The 19641-nt window shown below is 39.8% G+C and overlaps 1 protein-coding gene across 2 annotated transcripts in view; it reads right to left on the bottom strand.

Annotated features, from left to right (window-relative positions):
* Positions 1-19641, bottom strand: part of PTPN12 (protein tyrosine phosphatase non-receptor type 12) — a 77598-nt gene that overhangs the window by 6081 nt on the left and 51876 nt on the right. For both annotated transcript variants that reach the window (XM_056340108.1, XM_056340107.1), the window contains exons 12-13: positions 12205-12290; positions 2624-3582 (exon numbers count right to left, since the gene is read on the bottom strand). In XM_056340108.1, coding sequence (XP_056196083.1) covers positions 2624-3582; positions 12205-12290 — 1045 coding nt within the window. The remainder of the gene's footprint in view (positions 1-2623; positions 3583-12204; positions 12291-19641) is intronic.

Raw genomic sequence — 19641 nt, 5'->3', positions numbered from 1 at the left:
TCCTTTTCAGGTCTGCACTGTGCGACAGCGAGCTCTAGGCAGGCTCCACATTACCCGCTCTTCTCAAGCCCCGAGTCTCAGTTTTGCTTCCCAATTCCAACTCAGGGCCCACCCAGGCTGACTCCCACACCACCGATATAAACTGGTTAAGCAGTCCAGTGCAAGGTTTAGTAACCACAAGGGAAGCGCGAGCCAGAGGAGATGGCCACCAGTGGGACCAGTAACACATCCTGTCCCCAGCCTGTTCCCTCTCACCTCTCCAGAGTGTACCAACACAAGCTGTTCTGGCAGCAAAAGCCCCACTCCAGCCTGCTAAGGAATCTGGACTAGATATTAAAGGTTTAAAACCATTCAAAGCAGCTGCTGCCATTAAAAAAAGATTTAAAAAATTCTCATCTTACAACTGCATCCTATACAGGATTCATAAAAAGATGAAGACACATTTCAACTGCTGAAGCCATGAAGCCTGCCCTGCCAGCAGCAGACAAGAACTCCATCGTGTTTCACAAGCCACTGTGTTCAAAGTAACTTCTCTGAGACCTGCTCCATCTCAAGTTACAGCATAAGAAAACCTTCGTTTATTGATTTAGTCCCTATATAATCGGCAAATAAAGTCACTATGGAGTATGCACTAACTAAAAATGAGGTTTTGGGGTTTGTTTTGGGGTTTTTTCTTTTGTCACTGTTGCTTTGGGGTTGTTGCTGTTTTGGTTTTTTTTAACCTCAGGGTACTACTTTTCACTTCTTTTGAATTAAAAAGAGGATTAAATTACACAGGAAGATCATGCACACCACCAGTTATGGTTAAGCAACTAGGGTGTTAATATGTTCACAGACAAGCTTCGTTGATGATTGTATCCACAATCCCAGCTTTAGACAGAGCAGTTCTGAGTAAGTGTGACAATAAAAAGCCCACTGTAAAACATGGTTTAGAATCACTGCAAAGCGATCTAACCCTATGTTCTTGAGTCCGAGAGAGATTACTAGACCTGCAACCTGAATATAAAATGAGAAGTGTTCACTGTTGTACAAAAGTGAATGGATACACCTTTGATAACAAGAGATGAATTATAAAGACATTAATATAAAAATCTTAAGCCATTCCTGGGACATCGGCAACATCCAGCAGCACAAAGGCTGTACTGTTATTTCAGGATGTTTCTGATATGCAGTTACATGAAACAAATCCTTGAGTGACATTTCTCCCATTCTTTATCATATTTATGACATATCTCTTATTTTATTGGCATGTTCTTACAGCATGTACATAAAGAGATGTGTAGAAAAGTAATGATTTTCAAACAGCGATAAACAATAGTTACCCTGGGAAAGACAAAAAAAGCCTGGCTAAATGCAGTGCTGGAAAAAATACTACAGCACACAAATCTACCAAAAACAAATCTAAGGAGGACTGCTTTGCGTAAACGTTGAAGTAACTATGACATACAGGGCTTTGCCGGCTATGCAGAGCATTTTTAAAGCATCACAGGGTTAAAAACGTATACATATGTGCAAGTATTGTTTTGTGCTTCTACATGCTATCGCAAAATCTATAGAAACAGACTGTTTTGAAAGCTGCAAAGTAGTTCATGTTTCTGAATATGACTTGTGATGAAAACTGCACAAAGCAAGTATTTTCAATTCAGCTGGTTGTGCATCTTGCATCATACACTGAGCCCATTTCACCTCCAAAAGTCACGTAGTCTGCACAGCTTCCTGAAGCGAGGCCGTCGCTGTAAGGAGCTCCCACATGAGTCTGTTCTAAATAAAGAAGCTCACGTTCTCCTTTCAGCTCCACAGCCTTACTGTGCGCTTTGCTGGGCTTTGCGCAGTTACCAAGGCCTAATTTGTCCTTCCCAGCTACATCCTCCATCTAATCTAAATGTGCCAGCCTGACTAAAATCTGAATCTGTGCATTTTAGGACTCTTTTGCTTTTAATAAATGACGTAACTTCTTGCAGAAGCAGTCTTGCAAACTTTCCTGGCTCAAAAAATTCCCAACAGCAGCAACAGACTAAAAGCAACTGAATAATTTTCAAAGCATTACTGAAGCAGAACTCAGATTTTTAGATGAACAGCAACACTACTTTGTCTCCCCGGCCATGTACAGAAAAGAAAAGAAAAAAAAAAAGGAAAGTAGGGCTAAATATTTACAATGCCATTAAAATGCAGGAGCTGAATCACGAGCAACTGCAGACTGGTACAGTGAAAGAGGTTATGTCTACATTTTTAGGACCAGCACATCAACCAGTAAGCATGAATTTGATACATGTTTAGTCAAGCCCGTTTAAAATACTTTAAATCGCCAAAACTGCCATTATTATAGACACTTCCATGAAAATGTGGAGAACCAGTAAACAGAAACCTGCAATTAAGAATGCATTCATACCTCAAAATAAAGCTTCTGAAGTAGCTTATCAAGGTCTGTAGTAACAGACCTTGTAACAGACACAGTTCGCATGCAAATCAAAATCTGGGAGGACAAGGCTTGTGCCCTTTCTGAAGTTGCTGTACTGTACTGTTCAAATTTACATTTAGAACATTGCACTGTAAAGACATTCATGTTGTCCAACAGATGCAACCACGTTAAAGAGTAGCACTTCTAAACCACAATGAAACCTACCTTCACCATCTTCAGAACATGTTACAGCTGTTAAGTCTTGCCTAGCAATAGACATTGGCAACACTTTTCTGGCAGAAATGTTTTCAGTGTTAGTGGCAGCAGAAACTGTGGCACTTGCGGTTGAAACATTAGATGCGCTTTTGCTCATGGCTCCATCAAAGTTCATCTCATCTGTGTCAGAATCATCTGAATGAAGAGGATTAGTAAAACAGAGGGGTGCTCGAACAGAAATAGTAGTACGATCAACATTATCACTGGAAGGATGTTCAACTGTGGTGTTTGATACCAGAGTTTTAACACCATGACATAAGATGTCTGAAGAGGTGTCTTCAGACACTGATGTACGCAGTGCATTTTCAGGCCCATGCAGTGACCACGTGGCATGTCCCTTTTCTGTCAGAGGCAGACGATCTGGTCTTGGTGGAGCATCAGAAACCTGCTGACTCTGCAGACTTTCCGGCGAAGGTATTAAGGCTGTGTTAGACTGTGGCATGCTGCATTCCATACATGAGTTTTGAGAAGCATCTACAAATGAATCCCCTGAAACCTGTTCCTGTGGCTTAAAGCTCTTATCAATTACACAGGATGACATAGGCTTAATTTTAATTGCATGGCCCCTGTTCAACAGGGAGTTCCCGTCAAAGCTTCGTGGTCCCTCCTGAAGAGGTACCTTCTTGATCTCAAAACTTAAGTTGCGCTCCAGCCTTTTCTCTGCACGTTCACTGGGTTCGCTCTTCCCTGAATGTTCTGTTGACTTATTATAATTCTCATTGAGGTCTGTCGAATGCTCTGATGAAACCATGTGCAAAACTGGCTTTGGATGGTATCTGTCATTGTCCTGCCACACAGTAGTGACTGTTGGATAAGCTGATGGGGGAGATGGTGTTAAAATTGGTGGTACTGGCTGAGGCTCTGGAGGCTGCAAGATTTCTTCTTTAGCGTCTCCTTCTACAAGGCAACTGCACAAAAAAATCCCAAAACAAAGTTGTGTAAGTTTTTGTATTTTGACAATATTTTAAGTGCCTATCCATCCATCTCTATAGCAGTAATGCTTCCATATCAATACTGAACTCCAAGCAGCGCTTCCACTGCGTACAGACAATGGTTATAAAACATGACTAGTTGGGTAGGCAAGAACTAAGTCACCACACTCAAAACATCTTTCAGAATACCACAAAGACATACATCCATGCCACAACTAGACATCATTGATAGTTCAAAGATTGCTCACATCCTTTCCCAGAAGCATTTTTTCCAAAGGCTCTGTAAGAAAGGCCCTCTTGTGGCAGGGTTTCAGTACTTTTTTTATTTCTTCTTTTTTAAGAAGTGGCTCAGAGGAACTTGTCATACGGAATTCCATTTTCAATAATGCCAAGAGAAATTTCTTTTAAAAATATATCCTTACAGCCTACAAGTATCGTCCTTTATTTTGATTTTTCTGCACATGCCCAGGAGGATCTTATTTTTACATTTGTGTATTTGGTAGTTTCTGGCATGCAGACCAAATTTAGCTGACACGAGGTACACACTGTATAAAAACCATTCACAGTAGAATATATGATCCGAATTAAAGTGCATATTAGCGAGACTGCAGCCCTTAGTATTACAATTCATCTTAAGCTACTTAAAAGGAGGTGGTCTTTAAGCATACGGTCAATTTACTTTCAGATTACATTTTGCACAACTGACTAAAGTCTTGTCTACAAACAGGAATTAGGCATTCTCATTCAAAGCTTTTAAAAATATTTCATCCCATACTGTAAGACTAGTAACAGAATAACTGAAGCGCAAAACAAATGTGTGACAAGAACAGAAATACAATGAAATATTTTAAAGAAATCATACTTTCACTCTAGGCAAATAAACCAAAGCACAAAGGATAACAGTTTGCTAAAGAGTGTGATTTCACCACATGCCTGAGCTGAGAAACCAGCCCATTTTATGTACAAAGCTCAGATCACTTCCTGCTGTTGGCAGAGATATCCTTCATGGGGAAGTAATAAACCCTCTATACAGGCCAGCACATACTGTCCAAGATAGTGATATTTAGAAGACAGATGATCGACCCCCACCATGCTAGGGGAACAGACAGTTCCCAGGGTAACAGAGCCTTTACTGACATGTTCAGGTGGTCCCAGCACTAGAATAAGCTTGAACAAGCAGGAGTTAGCCAAATCCACATATACCTTTAGGTTTTTGGGATAATCTATGTCAGAGGCACCATAAACCACCCAAATCCAGCTTTGCATCAGGAGAACTGGAACCTTCCATTGGAGGTAAGGTTACAGCAAGACACTATTCCCTTGAAAATGAAGTCACCGGTAGACCTTGGACTCTACCTTCTTTTCATGACCCAACAACCTGAAGAACCGAGTCTACTCAGAAGAGTGTTCACAGTACTCTTGTGGAACAGACTTTTATTTACAAATGAGTTCAAGGCTACACACCAAAAGCCAGAAAGCAGAGGCTTCCAAAAAGGCAAAAACTCTTCCTACCTGCTACATGACAGACCACTGTGATGTTATCTCCTGCTGCATTTGTGTAAAGCCTGGGAGAACACTGCATATCTAGCAGGTCTGGAAGAAGGCATGCCAGTAATAAGTCTCATGTTGTAAGGACCAGCAGGACAATGTGCAGATTATATTCTTCAAGCCCTGTGCTTTCACGCTATTTAAATGAAACTTCCATGATAGCAGGTAGTAGTTAGTCATACATTACTAATTCAGACCAAAAATAAGAATGTATTTACATTCTAGAGACTTGACAGATTCTGTGGAGGAAAGAATTCTCACAATGAGCCATCGGCTACATAATGAAACCACACTCTCAGAGCTTGTAGGTGAAGTCTGGCATCCACGTGCAGGTTGCCATTCAGCTTAGAACAGTTAGAAAGCATTCAGCTCTACCATTATCTCTCTCGTTCCTACAAGTCTTGCACAGAGGAAACCCAGTCTGAAACCAAGAGTCTAACACAGGCCTAATAAATTTCAGCAGCTGCAAGGGAGCTCCAAGAAATTTCAGCTGGATTGTCACAGTCAGTCACACACTTAAGTTGGTCAGAAATCAGAGGCATGTCTTTCAAACTTTTTTTAATCAGACAACTACCTAGACTGACTTGGCCGTCACTACTGCCAAAACTTAATAAGGCTGTTCAGAGCCATGGACAGACAAGACCAAACAAAAGGCTTGCCATTAATATCACATCTTCTCTGACTATGAAGTAACTACATCAGGGGACAAAGGAAAAGCTATGGATGTCACCTATCTGGACTTCTGCAAGGTCTTTGACACAGTCCCCCACAGCATTCCTCTCTTTAAACTGGAAAGATACAGATTGAATGGGTGGACTGTTCAGTGGATGAGGAATTGGTTGGATGGTCACATCCAGCAAGTAGTGGACAACAGCTCAGTGTCCAGACGGCAATCGAGGACAAGTGGTGTCCCTCAGGGGTCCGTACTGGGACCGGTGCCGTTTAATACCCTCATCAATGACAGTCAGTGGGATCGAGTGCACCCTCAGCCAGTTTGCAGATGACACCGAGCTGAGTGGTGCAGCTGACACTCCTGAGGGACATGATGCCATCCCAGAGGGACCTGGACAAGCTCACGAAGTAGGCCCGCGTGAACCTCATGGGGTTCAACAAGGCCACGTGCAAGGTCCTGCACCAGGGCCAGGGCAACCCCTGGTGTCAACACAGGCTGGGGGATGAAGGGATTGAGAGCAGCCCCAGGGAGAAGGACTTGGGGGCACCGGTGGATGAAAAGCCGGACATGAGCTGGCAGTGTGCGCTCACAGCCCAGAAAGCCAGTCATATCCTGGGCTGCATCACAAGAAGCGTGGCCAGCAGGTCGAGGGAGGTGACTGTGCCCCTCTGCTCTGCTCTGGTGAGAGCCCCCCTGCAGTGCTGCGTCCAGCTCTGGGGCCCCGGGCACAGGAAAGACACGGACCTGTTGGAGCGGGTCCAGAGGAGGCCTCAAAAACGATCAGAGGGATGGAAAAGGTCTCCTATGAGGACAGGCTGAGAGAGTTGGGGTTGTTCAGCCTGGAGAAGAGAAGGCTCCGGGGAGGCCTTATAGCAGCCTTCAGTACCTAAAGGGGGCTTACAAGAAAGATGGGGGCAAACTTTTCAGTGGGGCCTGTTGTGATGGGACAAGGGGTAATGGTTTTAAACTAAAAGAGGGTAGATTCAGACTAGATATAAGGAAGACATTTTTTACAATGAGGATGGTGAAACACTGGAACAAGTTGCCTGTATACCATGCTAGATGTCCCGTCCCTGGAAACATTCAAGGTCAGGTTGAACGGGGCTCTGAGCAACCTGATCTAGCTGAGGATGGCCCTGCTCACTGCAGGGGGCGGACTAGATGACTTTTAAAAGTCCCTTCCAACACAAACTATTCTATGATAAAACAAATATTTAAAACAGATATTCCGAAATTTGATAAAACAATCACCTCACTTTGAAGAGTGCCAAAGGCTAGCATTGGTATCCTGGACTTAAGGCACTTGGCTTTCCAAGACAAGTTTCCATCTTCCTTTTGTTGCTCCTGTTAAGTCTGGAAAAAGTCTTTTTACTCAAGAGAACGTGGGCTAGTAACATAGTTCTAGGGCCAAAGAATCTTCCATCTTCTCAACCAACATGAATAAGAAAACATTAAATTAAAAACAAATAGAAAGGCTTATAAGAAAAATGCAAAGTACAAAGATATATATATATATCCCCTTCAGTATTGTGTTATCCAGCAATCCATGGTGAGGTTTCTTCTCATACTGCTCAGATATGTCAGCCTATCCTTGCCAGACAGCAGGAGAAAAAGCCAGAATGATTCAGAAAACTTGATCATATTTCAGAATGTTACTGAAGAGTGTAGATGAAAAATAAAAAAAACCCTCTATAGCTAAAAAATTTAATTGCTACCTCTTCCCCAAGGGCATTATTTAAGTGAAACACAAAAAAAAGCATTAAGTACCAAACATGCTGTTTCTACTACGCTGGAATAAAACCAGCGAGCTTGCTTTTAAGAGTTACAGGGAGGAGGGCTGAAGACCACGCAGTTGCACAAGAATTCCTGCCTGTCTATTCACAAGTGAAAGGCATCAGACAGGCTCTCATTACGTATCTTCATGTCATATCACAAACAAAATTGAAGTAATACTATTAGCTCCCCTACCTGCAAACAAGGCCTAAAAATTACTTAGCCAGAGCAAATGCTTGAGACTGTCGTGACTTACATAAAAAAAAAAAGGGGGGGGGGGGGGGGGGGGGGGATGGGACAGGACAGGACACAACACCCAACACTGCCTCACACTCTAATCTTTTACAGAACTGAAAGCCTACTTGTCCTGGGACAGACCGCTGCACGAGTTTCATCCTTGTGATGTTATTAGCACCAAAGCTATAGCAGCATGGGTAGAAGAATTAAAATCCTTCTACAAGGGATTCCAAACTGAAGAGAAACATTTGGATTTTTAGTTTATTAAAATCCCTACCCACTGAAGTACTGCAAGCTCTCTGGCTTCTAAATTATCTTCTAAAAGTTATCGTAACTTTGTATCTAGAAAACCCCAGATCCCCTTGCAGTTCTCCCAGGTGCCCTCTTTCATTCTCTGATTCCTGTCACAAAAGGCTGGGCCTCAGATTCCTTCTCTTCCTCGCCTCCCTGTGCTTGTATATTGTTATTTTATTAAGATAGGAGGAATACAAAGCACATCAAAACAATTTAATTGAAAGTAACGTGGAAACTCTTTTGCCTCTAGACATTCTTGAAAAATGAACAAGCTTGAGAATAAGTTGTTTGCTTGAATTAGTAAAGATAAGCCGGGGCAGGGAGGGAAGCAAGTCTCACTCCAATGTAGTATACACTAACAAGGACAGGATAATTTCCCTCATTGTGGATTTCTCTCCTCTATTTGGGGGGGGGCATGGGGGTGGGGGGGCGCATGCACAGAAAGGGGAATTTCACTTCCACAAATATTTACATGCCCCCTTTACCAGCAGCGATACTCATCAGTAATCTCCACTAAATCCTCCTACTGAAAATGAGTTTTTTTCCCTTATTGACCTCATTTTCCTGACCCAGAGTTACACATGCAATCAGCAAAACTAATTTCTTATCTGGTACAGACATACCACTAAGCGTTACAATTAGCTAAAGAAGCAAATTAGCATTAAACTAGATATGACAAGGCTATATGCCCATAATATCAGTCAAAATTCATGAAGCTCTTCACTGATTACTGTTTGATGATATGACTCTCTCATTTGATTCACTACTAAACAGAACCCCACACGTATACAAAGAGCCCCCTTAGAGGTATGCACAGAACTGCTGATACAGGAAATGCTGCACAAGTCCGCAACCCAAAAGTTGTTTCATCATATTCCTCATACACAGCCAAACAGTGCTATTAAAATGCTCCCCATTATATTTGAAGTTCATTTTCTTTCCTTTGCTCTTCAATGAGAGCTTACAGTGATCAAATGAGAAATTCTGTATCAAATTAATTCTTTGTCTTATTCATATTGAGAATTCTGATGTAATTTCTTTTTTAAAGGAAATAGATGCCACCCAGGATTTCCTGGTTTTCTCTGAATATGTAAGAATTTTTCCATTTTACTGACATAATAGTATTATTATTTCACATGTTCTGCATTGCAAGAAATATTTCTGTTTCCTTTTACAAAGCAGAAATATTAGGATATGTATACATTTAAGAGGTCTTTGTTTGGCAGTAGCTTTTTCTAAAACTCCTGCCAGAAAATCTTGGGCATTTTGGGCTGCTGCATAATGCTTTCCCTGGGCACTTCCTTCAACAGCTGTGATCTATAGACACTTCTCCCCCCAGAGGCAGAAAATCATTTGAAGATGAACTACTAATATTATTACAAACAGGGGACAGTATAGTAAAACCAGCTTGATTTAAGTTAACGGGAAACTAATAGGAAGCTGATGAAAGAGGATATTGACACAGAAGAGGCAGTGAACCAAAGAATGCCAGACCATTTGAGAAGTGATCTTTCCTGTATTAGACCTTTAAATTAACTCTGCATTGTTTTTCTATGTTGCAACAGCAAGCATTTTTCAAGTACATTGGTAAAACGACACCGTGCGATAAAAAAATAGAAAGCCTTCTCATAATTCAGCCTCAAAGTATCTCTTCTTATACAACTACTACTGATTATCTTGTAACTTCACTTCCTCATGCAGAACTACAGGATAGGTGATAAGGCAGCTTTTTCATACACTTTTATTGCCATACAACCTGAGCAACTGATACAGTGCCTTAGTGCCAAAGACCTCAGCGTTAGAGCTTCTCAGCTGTCAGGCAAACCATGCATTAGGTAATAATAACTTTTTGAAGTTATTTGTCATAATAAAAATCAACTATAATTTGAAAAAAAAGCGCCCTCACACAACTTTACACTAAAAATGTACGCATGAAAAAAACAAAACCAAAATGAAGCTATGGCAACACTATTCTTCCTTTTCCTGCAATACATTATAAATTTTTAGAACATTTTAAAATCTAAGCCATTGTAGCCTTAATAGAAAAGAGCTTTATTACTAAAACTGGGCACCATAACATGGGTTCAGATTTAAATAAAACTTGGCCAGTTTCCAAAAGGAAAAAAAACCCTTAGGTAATCCACGGTTATTTTATGCAGCATACTGCAGGGTTTTATTTTCAAATAAGAGAGTGTGATGCCAAGGTCACGGAATGCACATGCTATGACCAACCAAAGATAGATATTAAACTCTACATCCTCCCTCATAATTAAAATAGGAAAATTAAACTCAATGTAAGCGGGCTGAGGCTAGACAATCACATTTTTCTACTTAAATCACTCCCATCCACGTGAAATAAAAGCTGCAGTTCAGTGAAGCTGTCACAAACCATACTACAGGTAATTTATATACAAGTATAAGGAATGAATAAAAATAACCAACTGGTGAATTTCTCCTGTAAAAGTTAGTTACATGAGGCTTTTTGGTTCTTTAATTGTGACATGTAAATCACACTGCTAAAAGGAACACCAATCAATGGTTTTTATCTTAGCTTTGCAGAAGATGCAAAAAGAGAGTTCTGCAGGGCTGGAAATGAAATTAAAATACATTTCAAGGGTCATGTGTAATTCTAAGTCATTACATTGAAGTCTGAGCATAATCTGAAGAAAAGTTAAACTCCTACAGTATTTCACCTTTTCTCCTTCAGACAGTAGCACATAGCTCTTCATTTCACAGCTTACAAAAAATTGTTACCTCGTCTTTTTTTGGGCATTTATGTCTCCATTTCTTTTTTTTTTTCTCAATTGCATTTGAGCTTGAAAGTAAAAAAATTTTCTGTAATCATGCCTGATTAAAAACAAACAACCCCTTTTCCCAAATACTTCAGAATGAACTACGAAATACATAAATATTTCAAGGACTATTCCTTAAAGGTATTAAGATGCTCCCTCTGAATTCTGAAGTACCAATCATTGCTTCTAGATTTGAAGTAAAATCTTGAATTGTGTAGTCATGTAAAATCATGTACAGTCCCAAATCGTAATTTAAAAACTTTGGTTCTTTACAGTCTTATAGACAGCAATAAAGTCAAATAAAAACTTACTTATGCCCTCTTCCTGCCTTAACCCGAAAACAGTTAAACATGTCTAACAAAGAACACTTTCTACCTCCCACCAAGTTCTCCAAAGAAATTAACACAGATGTTAAGTTCAAGGTGACTTTCACAGGAAGAGATCATAAACTGCAAAGCCAAGCATTTTCTAGAATCAGGTGCTGATGTATGTATGCATTCATGAGTTGTTCTTTATGTCTACCTTCATAATAACCAAGGACTGATATTTGAATTTTTTTATGTTGACTTCAAATACAGATAGATGTTAAGCTACATGTCTATGTTCACATATTGTACAGCAAATATGAATCACATTAAAACATTACAAAGTCACAGGTTAGAAGGCAAAACAATTCCAGAACCTCTGCAAATCAAGTATAGCTAGATGCTTCATGGTGAGTTAATAAACAAAATTCCAATATTGACTTATATAAATAGCCTTAAGATACTTGTAACTTCCAAGAACAGACAGACATAAAAGAAGCCTAGAAAGTACAATTAGAAGTTATACTTTGTAGCACTTCTTCCCCAAGGCCAATGCAAGCATTACAAGGATTAATTATCCCTCTCTGAGTAAGCTTCCTATCTTATACAGCAAAAGCCTTTAGTGGCTTCTCATCCTTACTTAGTAGAGACATTAAAGTTAACTTGATACTAGCTACGCTTTAAAATGAAGAGATCTACACATTTAAAGATAACCTGTCCTGCACATATCTGACTGCTACAGGGGTATGCTTGTCTACTCACATGTAGTCATTGCAATGTTGGTATATTCAGACTCTGCAAAGATATTAAAGCTTTTATTATAGAGTCAACGACAAGACTTCTATTTGTATTATGTATATTTCTAGCTATAAATGGGAAAAAAATTGCATCTTAAAAGTCTTTATAGTGGGAACAGTTTTGTTGTGAAGCATGTCAATCTGTCAGCTTACAATAGCATATTATCACAGTTAACTACCTGCGGGTCCGTGGAGGCTTTGGTGGAGGAGAATCCTGTTTCTCAGCATCTGAAGAACTGACAGCATTCTCTGTATTATTTTCATCCTGATTAAAAGAAAAAAGTTTTCATTCATGGCTGTAAAGCTGAAACACAAAGGTCCGTAATGATACTTGAAAACAATTTTGACTATTACATATTTTTGGCTATCATCTAGAGAATGATTTCAAAATTCTACTCTAAATTCATAATATTATTTTGTATCTTCTGTATCCAACTTCAAATTTTTCTGATTAAACGTTTTGTTTAGCACGTAATTGCACAATGCACTAGAGAAAATTCTCAAAAGCTGATGTTTCAGGTTAGTAGTGACCAAGCTCCCTTATGCCCTCCCAATTATTCATACTTAAAGCATTTATTTTTCCAGTCAAATTATTGTACATTCGTCTTCAATGGAGTGATTGTACAAGTGAAAATACAGTAAAAGATTGAGAATTTCAGCTATTTTAAAGCAACAAGCAGATAAGATTTAACGCATTTTTCTAGAACACTTACAAATAATCCTCCATTTGCATACAATGAAGTTTAACTTACTCAGCAAAGCACCTAGATTTTTATTTAATTTTAGGACTACAAATACAACATATTTTACATATTTGTAAATATATATATGCATACACATTTATACATATATACACATAAAATATTGTTGTGGGTTAACCCTGGTAGGCAACCAAGTACCACAAAGCCACTCACTCTTCCCCACCCTCAGCCCTGGGCAGGGAAGAGGAATGACAAGACAACCTGTGGGTCAAAATGGAATTGTTCAGTAACCAAAGGAGAAGTGGGAGAAGAAAGAAAGAAAGAAAACAAACTGAAGTGATGCAAAAGAAATCACCACCTCCCACTGGGAGACCTATGCCCAGCCAGTTCCTGAGCAAAAAATGGCTAACCTCACCCTCTTTTCCTCTTTCTTGCTGAGCATGATGTTTATATGGTGTTATGGACTACCTCTTTAGTTAGTTTGGTTCATCTGCCTGGTTGCGTCCCCTCCCAACCTCTTGCACACACCCCTGACTGTTCACTGGGATCACAGACATTGACAGGCAACATTGACACTGTGCAAATATCATTCAGGAATAGCTGGAATATTAGTGTGTCATCAGCACTGCTTTCGTCACAAATCTAAAACACAGCACCTATGAAGGACATTAACTCCAACCTAGCCAGACTCGGTACAAATATGTATAAATATATAAAAATAAAACCAGAACACGCAAGAGTCTAAAGCTGTCAACCACTACCATACACATGCCACAGCCAAAGATTCAACAAAACCGACAAGGACCTACCTTAGTGTTATCTTGAGTTTAATATGCATTTTACCTAAAGGTTTTTCTTGCAGGAGTTTTCTTTTGGAAAGCAATTTTAAAGAAGAACCATAAACATTTAAAATCTGTGTAAAGTATTTCAAAGCACAATACCAGGTTCATGCACCAGGGTCTACTATCTGCCAGCCTACCTGTTCAGACTGGATGACAGAGACTGACCTCTGGTCTTACAAAGGGAATTCCCTGTTAATTTCTGCTTTAAATATGATAGTTGCATTTGAATTTGGTAAGCAATTTCAGCTTTAGAAGATTAACCATAACTAAGTTCTCAATTGCTAACTACCCTCACTTAAATTTAGATTAATTAGTTACATGTTTTTAATTTCCATTACTAGCCTTAAAACAGTTGTCATATCCCTCTCTGCTAGTGGGAAGAGTCTATTATCAAACTGTATTCCTCAGTGTACTATGTAAAGCTTTTCCTGTGAAGAAAATAAAATAAATCTTTTAGTCTTTGTTTTTCACTAACCTCCTCCATTAACTAGTTATCCAAAAAAATATTCCAGAAGTACTCCAGCAGAAATACCCTATTGTTCTGTATCAATGCTTTGTGTTGGCCCTTTCCAGGCAAACTGCACAGCAAGTTCATTGTCCCACTGACCACTGGCTGTAACTATCTTTTTTTTTTTTTCTTTTTTTTTTTTTTTTTTTTTGAGTGAGATTCAATTTGCAGATAAAAGCCACTTACATTTACATGACCACAACTGAAGCTCCCACAGCAGTCCAACAAGGTTGGTTGGTTTTCATGGAATTATTTGGGTTGGAAAGGACCTTAAAGGTCATCTAGTCAACCCCCTGCAGTAAGCAGGGCCATCCTCAGCTAGATCAGGTTGCTCAGAGCCCCGTCCAACCTGACCTTGAATGTTTCCAGGGACGGGACATCTAGCATGGTATACGGGCAACTTGTTCCAGTGTTTCACCATCCTCATTGTAAAAAATGTCTTCCTTATATCTAGTCTGAATCTACCCTCTTTTAGTTTAAAACCATTACCCCTTGTCCCATCACAACAGGCCCCACTGAAAAGTTTGCCCCCATCTTTCTTGTAAGCCCCCTTTAGGTACTGAAGGCTGCTACAAGGTCTCCCCGGAGCCTTCTCTTCTCCAGGCTGAACAACCCCAACTCTCTCCACCTGTCCTCATAGGAGACCTGTTCCATCCCTCTGATCGTTTTTGAGGCCTCCTCTGGACCCGCTCCAACAGGTCCGTGTCTTTCCTGTGCCCGGGGCCCCAGAGCTGGACGCAGCACTGCAGGGGGGCTCTCACCAGAGCAGAGCAGAGGGGCACAGTCACCTCCCTCGACCTGCTGGCCGCGCTTCTTGTGATGCAGCCCAGGATATGACTGGCTTTCTGGGCTGTGAGCGCACACTGCCAGCTCATGTCCGGCTTTTCATCCACCAGTGAGCAGCCAGCCAGTAAGCTGGGGATAAAGGTAACAGAACTGGTTCCACTGAGCACATTTGGAACTTAGACATCCAGACCACACACAAAGCCTCTGCTGCAAACCAAATTCTGCCCTTTTTGTTTCCAAATCTGAGCCTTTAGGTTTGCAACATTACAGCACTCTTGCTCAACTTGCAAATAGCTCTTTTTTTTTTTTTTTAATTTATGTCACAATACATTGTTTCTTTAAGTCTCTGTTACTTCCATGAAAAAATATTTTTGGTTTTCCTGGACTAATGCATAAAAATACTAATAGCCATATCAGGTCAACTGATCCTAGTTCAGTAAGGTACAACATGATTATTATCCACTGGTTGCCTCTCAAAGTGAAGCGTACTGTGAACTATGTTTGAATACGTTTAAAGTACTGGGCGTTGCATCATTCTAGCTTCTTAATGAACAACACTGGTTGCAAGCCAATTACCTTCAGAAACGTATTGCATCAGCACTACCTTAACAATTACTCACAGCAAAAAGTGCTGTCATCAAGACATAGTGTCCAAAAGTCAGAGAAAGAATGAAAAAAATTGGCTGATAAGGTACTAAAATAAAAAGAAACCAACTATGAATGCTATGCTTGATCCATCAACTGAGTGCAGGACCCTCAATCTTAAAAGGGTACCTTTGTTCCTAGATAAGTCCTTTGTCAGTTTTCCTTGACTTACTGAAAAACATTAAGAGCTCAGAAAATTTTTAAAATGTAGCTGTAAACTACTGCAGACATGCCAACTGGAAAAAAATACAACTTCAGAGGGGTTTTTTTCTAGCCACTGATGGAACGAAACATTACCAGGAAACGTGGACATTCGACCCCTCTACTCAAATACGCAGGAAAGCTATTTCTAAGCCTTTTTAACATCAGGTATCGGGTGATCAGACAGACTGTTTTGCCCTTAACACACATGAAAATGAATTTTATTGCCCACATTCAGACAGAACACTACTCTGAAGGCTGGTGTCAGAGATGTCAAAGGCTCACGGAATCTAACAGCAGCAAGTCAGTTTCCTGCTCAATAGTCATGTCATACCTCTCCCCACTTCCCCGAGTTGTGCAAAATGATCTCTGAATCTCTCCCATATGTAGTCATTACTGTGGACAGCACTAAATGCATTGACGCTGTACTAATAGGGCCCTCCTTAATCTTAAGAATAGTAACTAGAGATAGTAACTAACTTCATCCTAAGAACAGAGTGGGCTATTTGCCTTGTTATAGCACCACAGCACATCCAAGTTTCCTAAGGCAGAGAGATATTAGAAAGACATAAACTCCACAGGAGGAGTTCCTCCTCAACTTCTCCATCCTACAGCAGATCAGAACACTATTCCAGTTCAGTCCTGCCTGCACAGAAGTTTTGAGGAACAGATTTCTTATTCAGGCACTCAGTTTTCTAAAAGGCACTGGCAAGGGAAAGGGTGTGCCTGTTGGCTGTGGTGTAGACTAACTTGTCTGGAAAACAAACCAGCAGCTGCACCCCTATCCTTCTGTGTTTGTAAAGTGAAGTGTTTGTGAATAGAATGTTTCTTGAGATATGTTTTTCTCACAGGCAGAAGAAAGAGCCCATTTAGGAAGCTACCATCTGTCAGAGCTTTTCTGAACTCTATACAGTAAGAAGCTGTTGCTAGTTGACACAGGCAGAAGTAGCTGAAGACGCACTGCCATTTTTTGATACTAGTAATAAAACATACGCATATACCTTGCAAAATAGGTATAAACTCAAACGTCTGAGGCACGTTTACAACCACAGAGACAATTCTTTAAAAAATAATAAAACCCCCTCATAAACCAAACAACAAGACACACACACACACAAAATGGTACTTTTTAATTCAACCCTAGAAGTCAGTGGTTATCCCAACCTCATACACTAATTCAGGCAGATATGTGTTCAAAAGCTTTCACTTCTGCATTAGGTTAAAATCAAGATCAGTTCTGCTCTAGTTAAATTAAATCAGGAGCAAGAATGGTACAGGAACTGCCATCACCAAAAAAGAGGTAATTTCACTACTTTGCTTAATTAGCTCAACAGACTTACGTTTCTGTGTGGGCTTTGTTCACCTTTAGGCAACTCATTCCCCAGTAAGTAAAGGATTTTTACTTCAAAAGTTGAAGATGATAGAAGTTTAAGGCAGTAACCAAATGCACTAACCCATGCAAGACAAAACAGCACTTATTATCAGCTCTATGGCGTTGCAGCATTTTTAAGTAATTGTGCTCAGTTACTACTGGATCTCTTCTTGCTTTTAACTGAAGGAATACTGCCTGCTGAATGCTCAGAGCAAGTCTTGCTTGTTCTCAGTTCTGTGTCACAAAATACAGTGAACAACCAGTATTTTGAGCACCCTTGAGTGATACCAACTCACAGATTTCCCCTTCTGTCATGTATCAGATTAAGTCAACTAGCAAACATGCAGAACAACTAGCATGGAGCAAAACAGAGGAATCTCAACTGTAGAAGTGAATATAGGGTATTTCACTGGGATGGACGCATGCCTTGAGAAGAGCAGATGGCAATATTAAGAAAAAGCCTTCCACCCTTCCTAATCACAGCTTACTGGCATCAGTCAGCACTCTTGCTTCTCTAGACAGATGTTGCATTCTCTCGCAAAATGCAATTTTAAAAAGCATCAGCTTATAAAAACCAGGACAACATATTTAGTTCACAGGGGTCATCATACAGACAAATGTGCAATTCTGTCAATAAGTGTTCGGTGCAGCGCCCTGCTTTCTTACAGATGATACCTATCTTACTGTGGCAGGCTTCTCACTATAAGGAAACAAAAACATTAATAATAAGTGGGTTAAAAAAAAAAAAAAAAAGAAAAAGAGCTTTCCCCAACCTTTACCTCTATATGCATTAACTCCTGAACAGTTTGAGAGTTCCAATGTCCTCTTTGATTTGAGGGAGCAGCTACCAAGATTAAGTGAAAATACTCATAGTTCAGAATTTCTAGGTATTCTGTTGAATTACACACACATATTTTTTATATATATATATATATATATGAAATGTGTGTATATCTATAAAGGACTACATTAACAAATGAAAAGACCATAAAGTTAAATATTTAGTGTAGATTACATCTAGTCTACAGCAATACAGGGTAACTCATGCTCCTGTGGTAATGCAGAGGAACAAGGAATTCTCATGGCAGATGCAGCGTCTGAATTAAACTTCCTAAGGTGACCTAAATTGTGCTGTCACCTCCCAAAGATGGCTCTTCTCCCCACCTACTTCCTCCAACGGCTTAATCACCAAACAGAGCTGTCACTAACTTGGAACAATTAGAGGATCACAGTTTTATACTGAGATTCCACAGGCATTGCCTACAATTCAAAGTCTTCTGCCCAGGAATTACAATGCATAATTTTACTTTGGAACTCACAGTGGAAACATTTAATGTCATTCAGAAGCCTTCTGTACTGGTAAAGTACTAGCAAATTTACTGCAAATGCTCTTGCAGAAGTAATATCTTGGTTTCCCTTAAAAGGAATTGAGGCATTCCTTTTGCCCTTATCATAAAGCAGCATGGGAACCACAGAGCATCAGTGGATGAGAAATACTTCAGACAGAAACGATACACTCAAATTAAATAAAACTTTCCAAGCTTAGGCAGCAAGATAAATATCTCTGAAGATATGATTTTTTAGAATGCTGCAATGGCCAAAAATCTCTTTCCAAGCTGCAAAACAGCAAAGAGAACCTGAACAGCAGTCTTTTCACTTAGTTTCCGAACCACTAACATTTTGAATACCATCAATTCTTCTTATAGCAGTTGATTCCTCCACAGCTTCTAAAAGTGTTATCAACCGCAGCAACAGAATTCTGTCACTTCTACAGGAAGAAATGCAAGAGATACTTGAGAGTACTAGGAACGTCGTATATTGGAGAAAGTATTTAGTAATACAAGCTTCTGTTAGTGGATAAGGGTAGATAAAGGACTTGCAGTACTGTAACATGCTTTTTACTGTCAAGAGACAAAATTCAACAGGAAATATTTTTAAAAAGATAGTAAACTTTTTGTTGTTTTGTCTTTCGCTCAATTTTCCTTTTTCTACGTACAGAACATCCAACTTTATCGAATTCCATCTGATTCAGATTTCCAAGACAACTATGGTTTTTCACTTCAGATCACAAAGATGCCTCAAATAACTCACAAAATATTCTACTCATACAAGCCTGACCAGTATCTTATCAGATGATCAAGACTAATCAGCTCACATGTTTCAAAACTTCCAAACACCAAGTGTAATATTTTCACAACAGTACTAACAAAACCACTGATTGTGAGAAGCAGAGTTAATGACTTCGAATACTTGATGATATGATCAAGAGTTTCAGTGAGAAGGGGGCTGAGTCTATCAAATTTAAAAGCGTCCTACTATGGGGGTGTGGGGGAGAAAAATAGTTCCAATTATCAAACTCAGCATCCGAGTCTTTTCTTATCAGAAAAAACCTGCTTCTGAGCAACAGTTTCATCTTTGCCCTGAAATTCGGCTACTGTGGGGACTGCTGAAAGTACTCTGCCTGGTATCTGAAGAAAGCTTTTCTTCATATAATTTCATTTACATAATTAGCATTATTTTAAGCACATTTGTAGTTCTCTACATTCACAATACGTATAACT

This window comes from Falco biarmicus, chromosome 5 (genome assembly GCF_023638135.1).
Source record: "Falco biarmicus isolate bFalBia1 chromosome 5, bFalBia1.pri, whole genome shotgun sequence".
Lineage (NCBI taxonomy): Eukaryota > Metazoa > Chordata > Aves > Falconiformes > Falconidae > Falco > Falco biarmicus.
The sequence above is the reverse complement of the archived record's forward strand: the minus strand, read 5'-3'. Positions and strand labels throughout refer to the sequence as shown.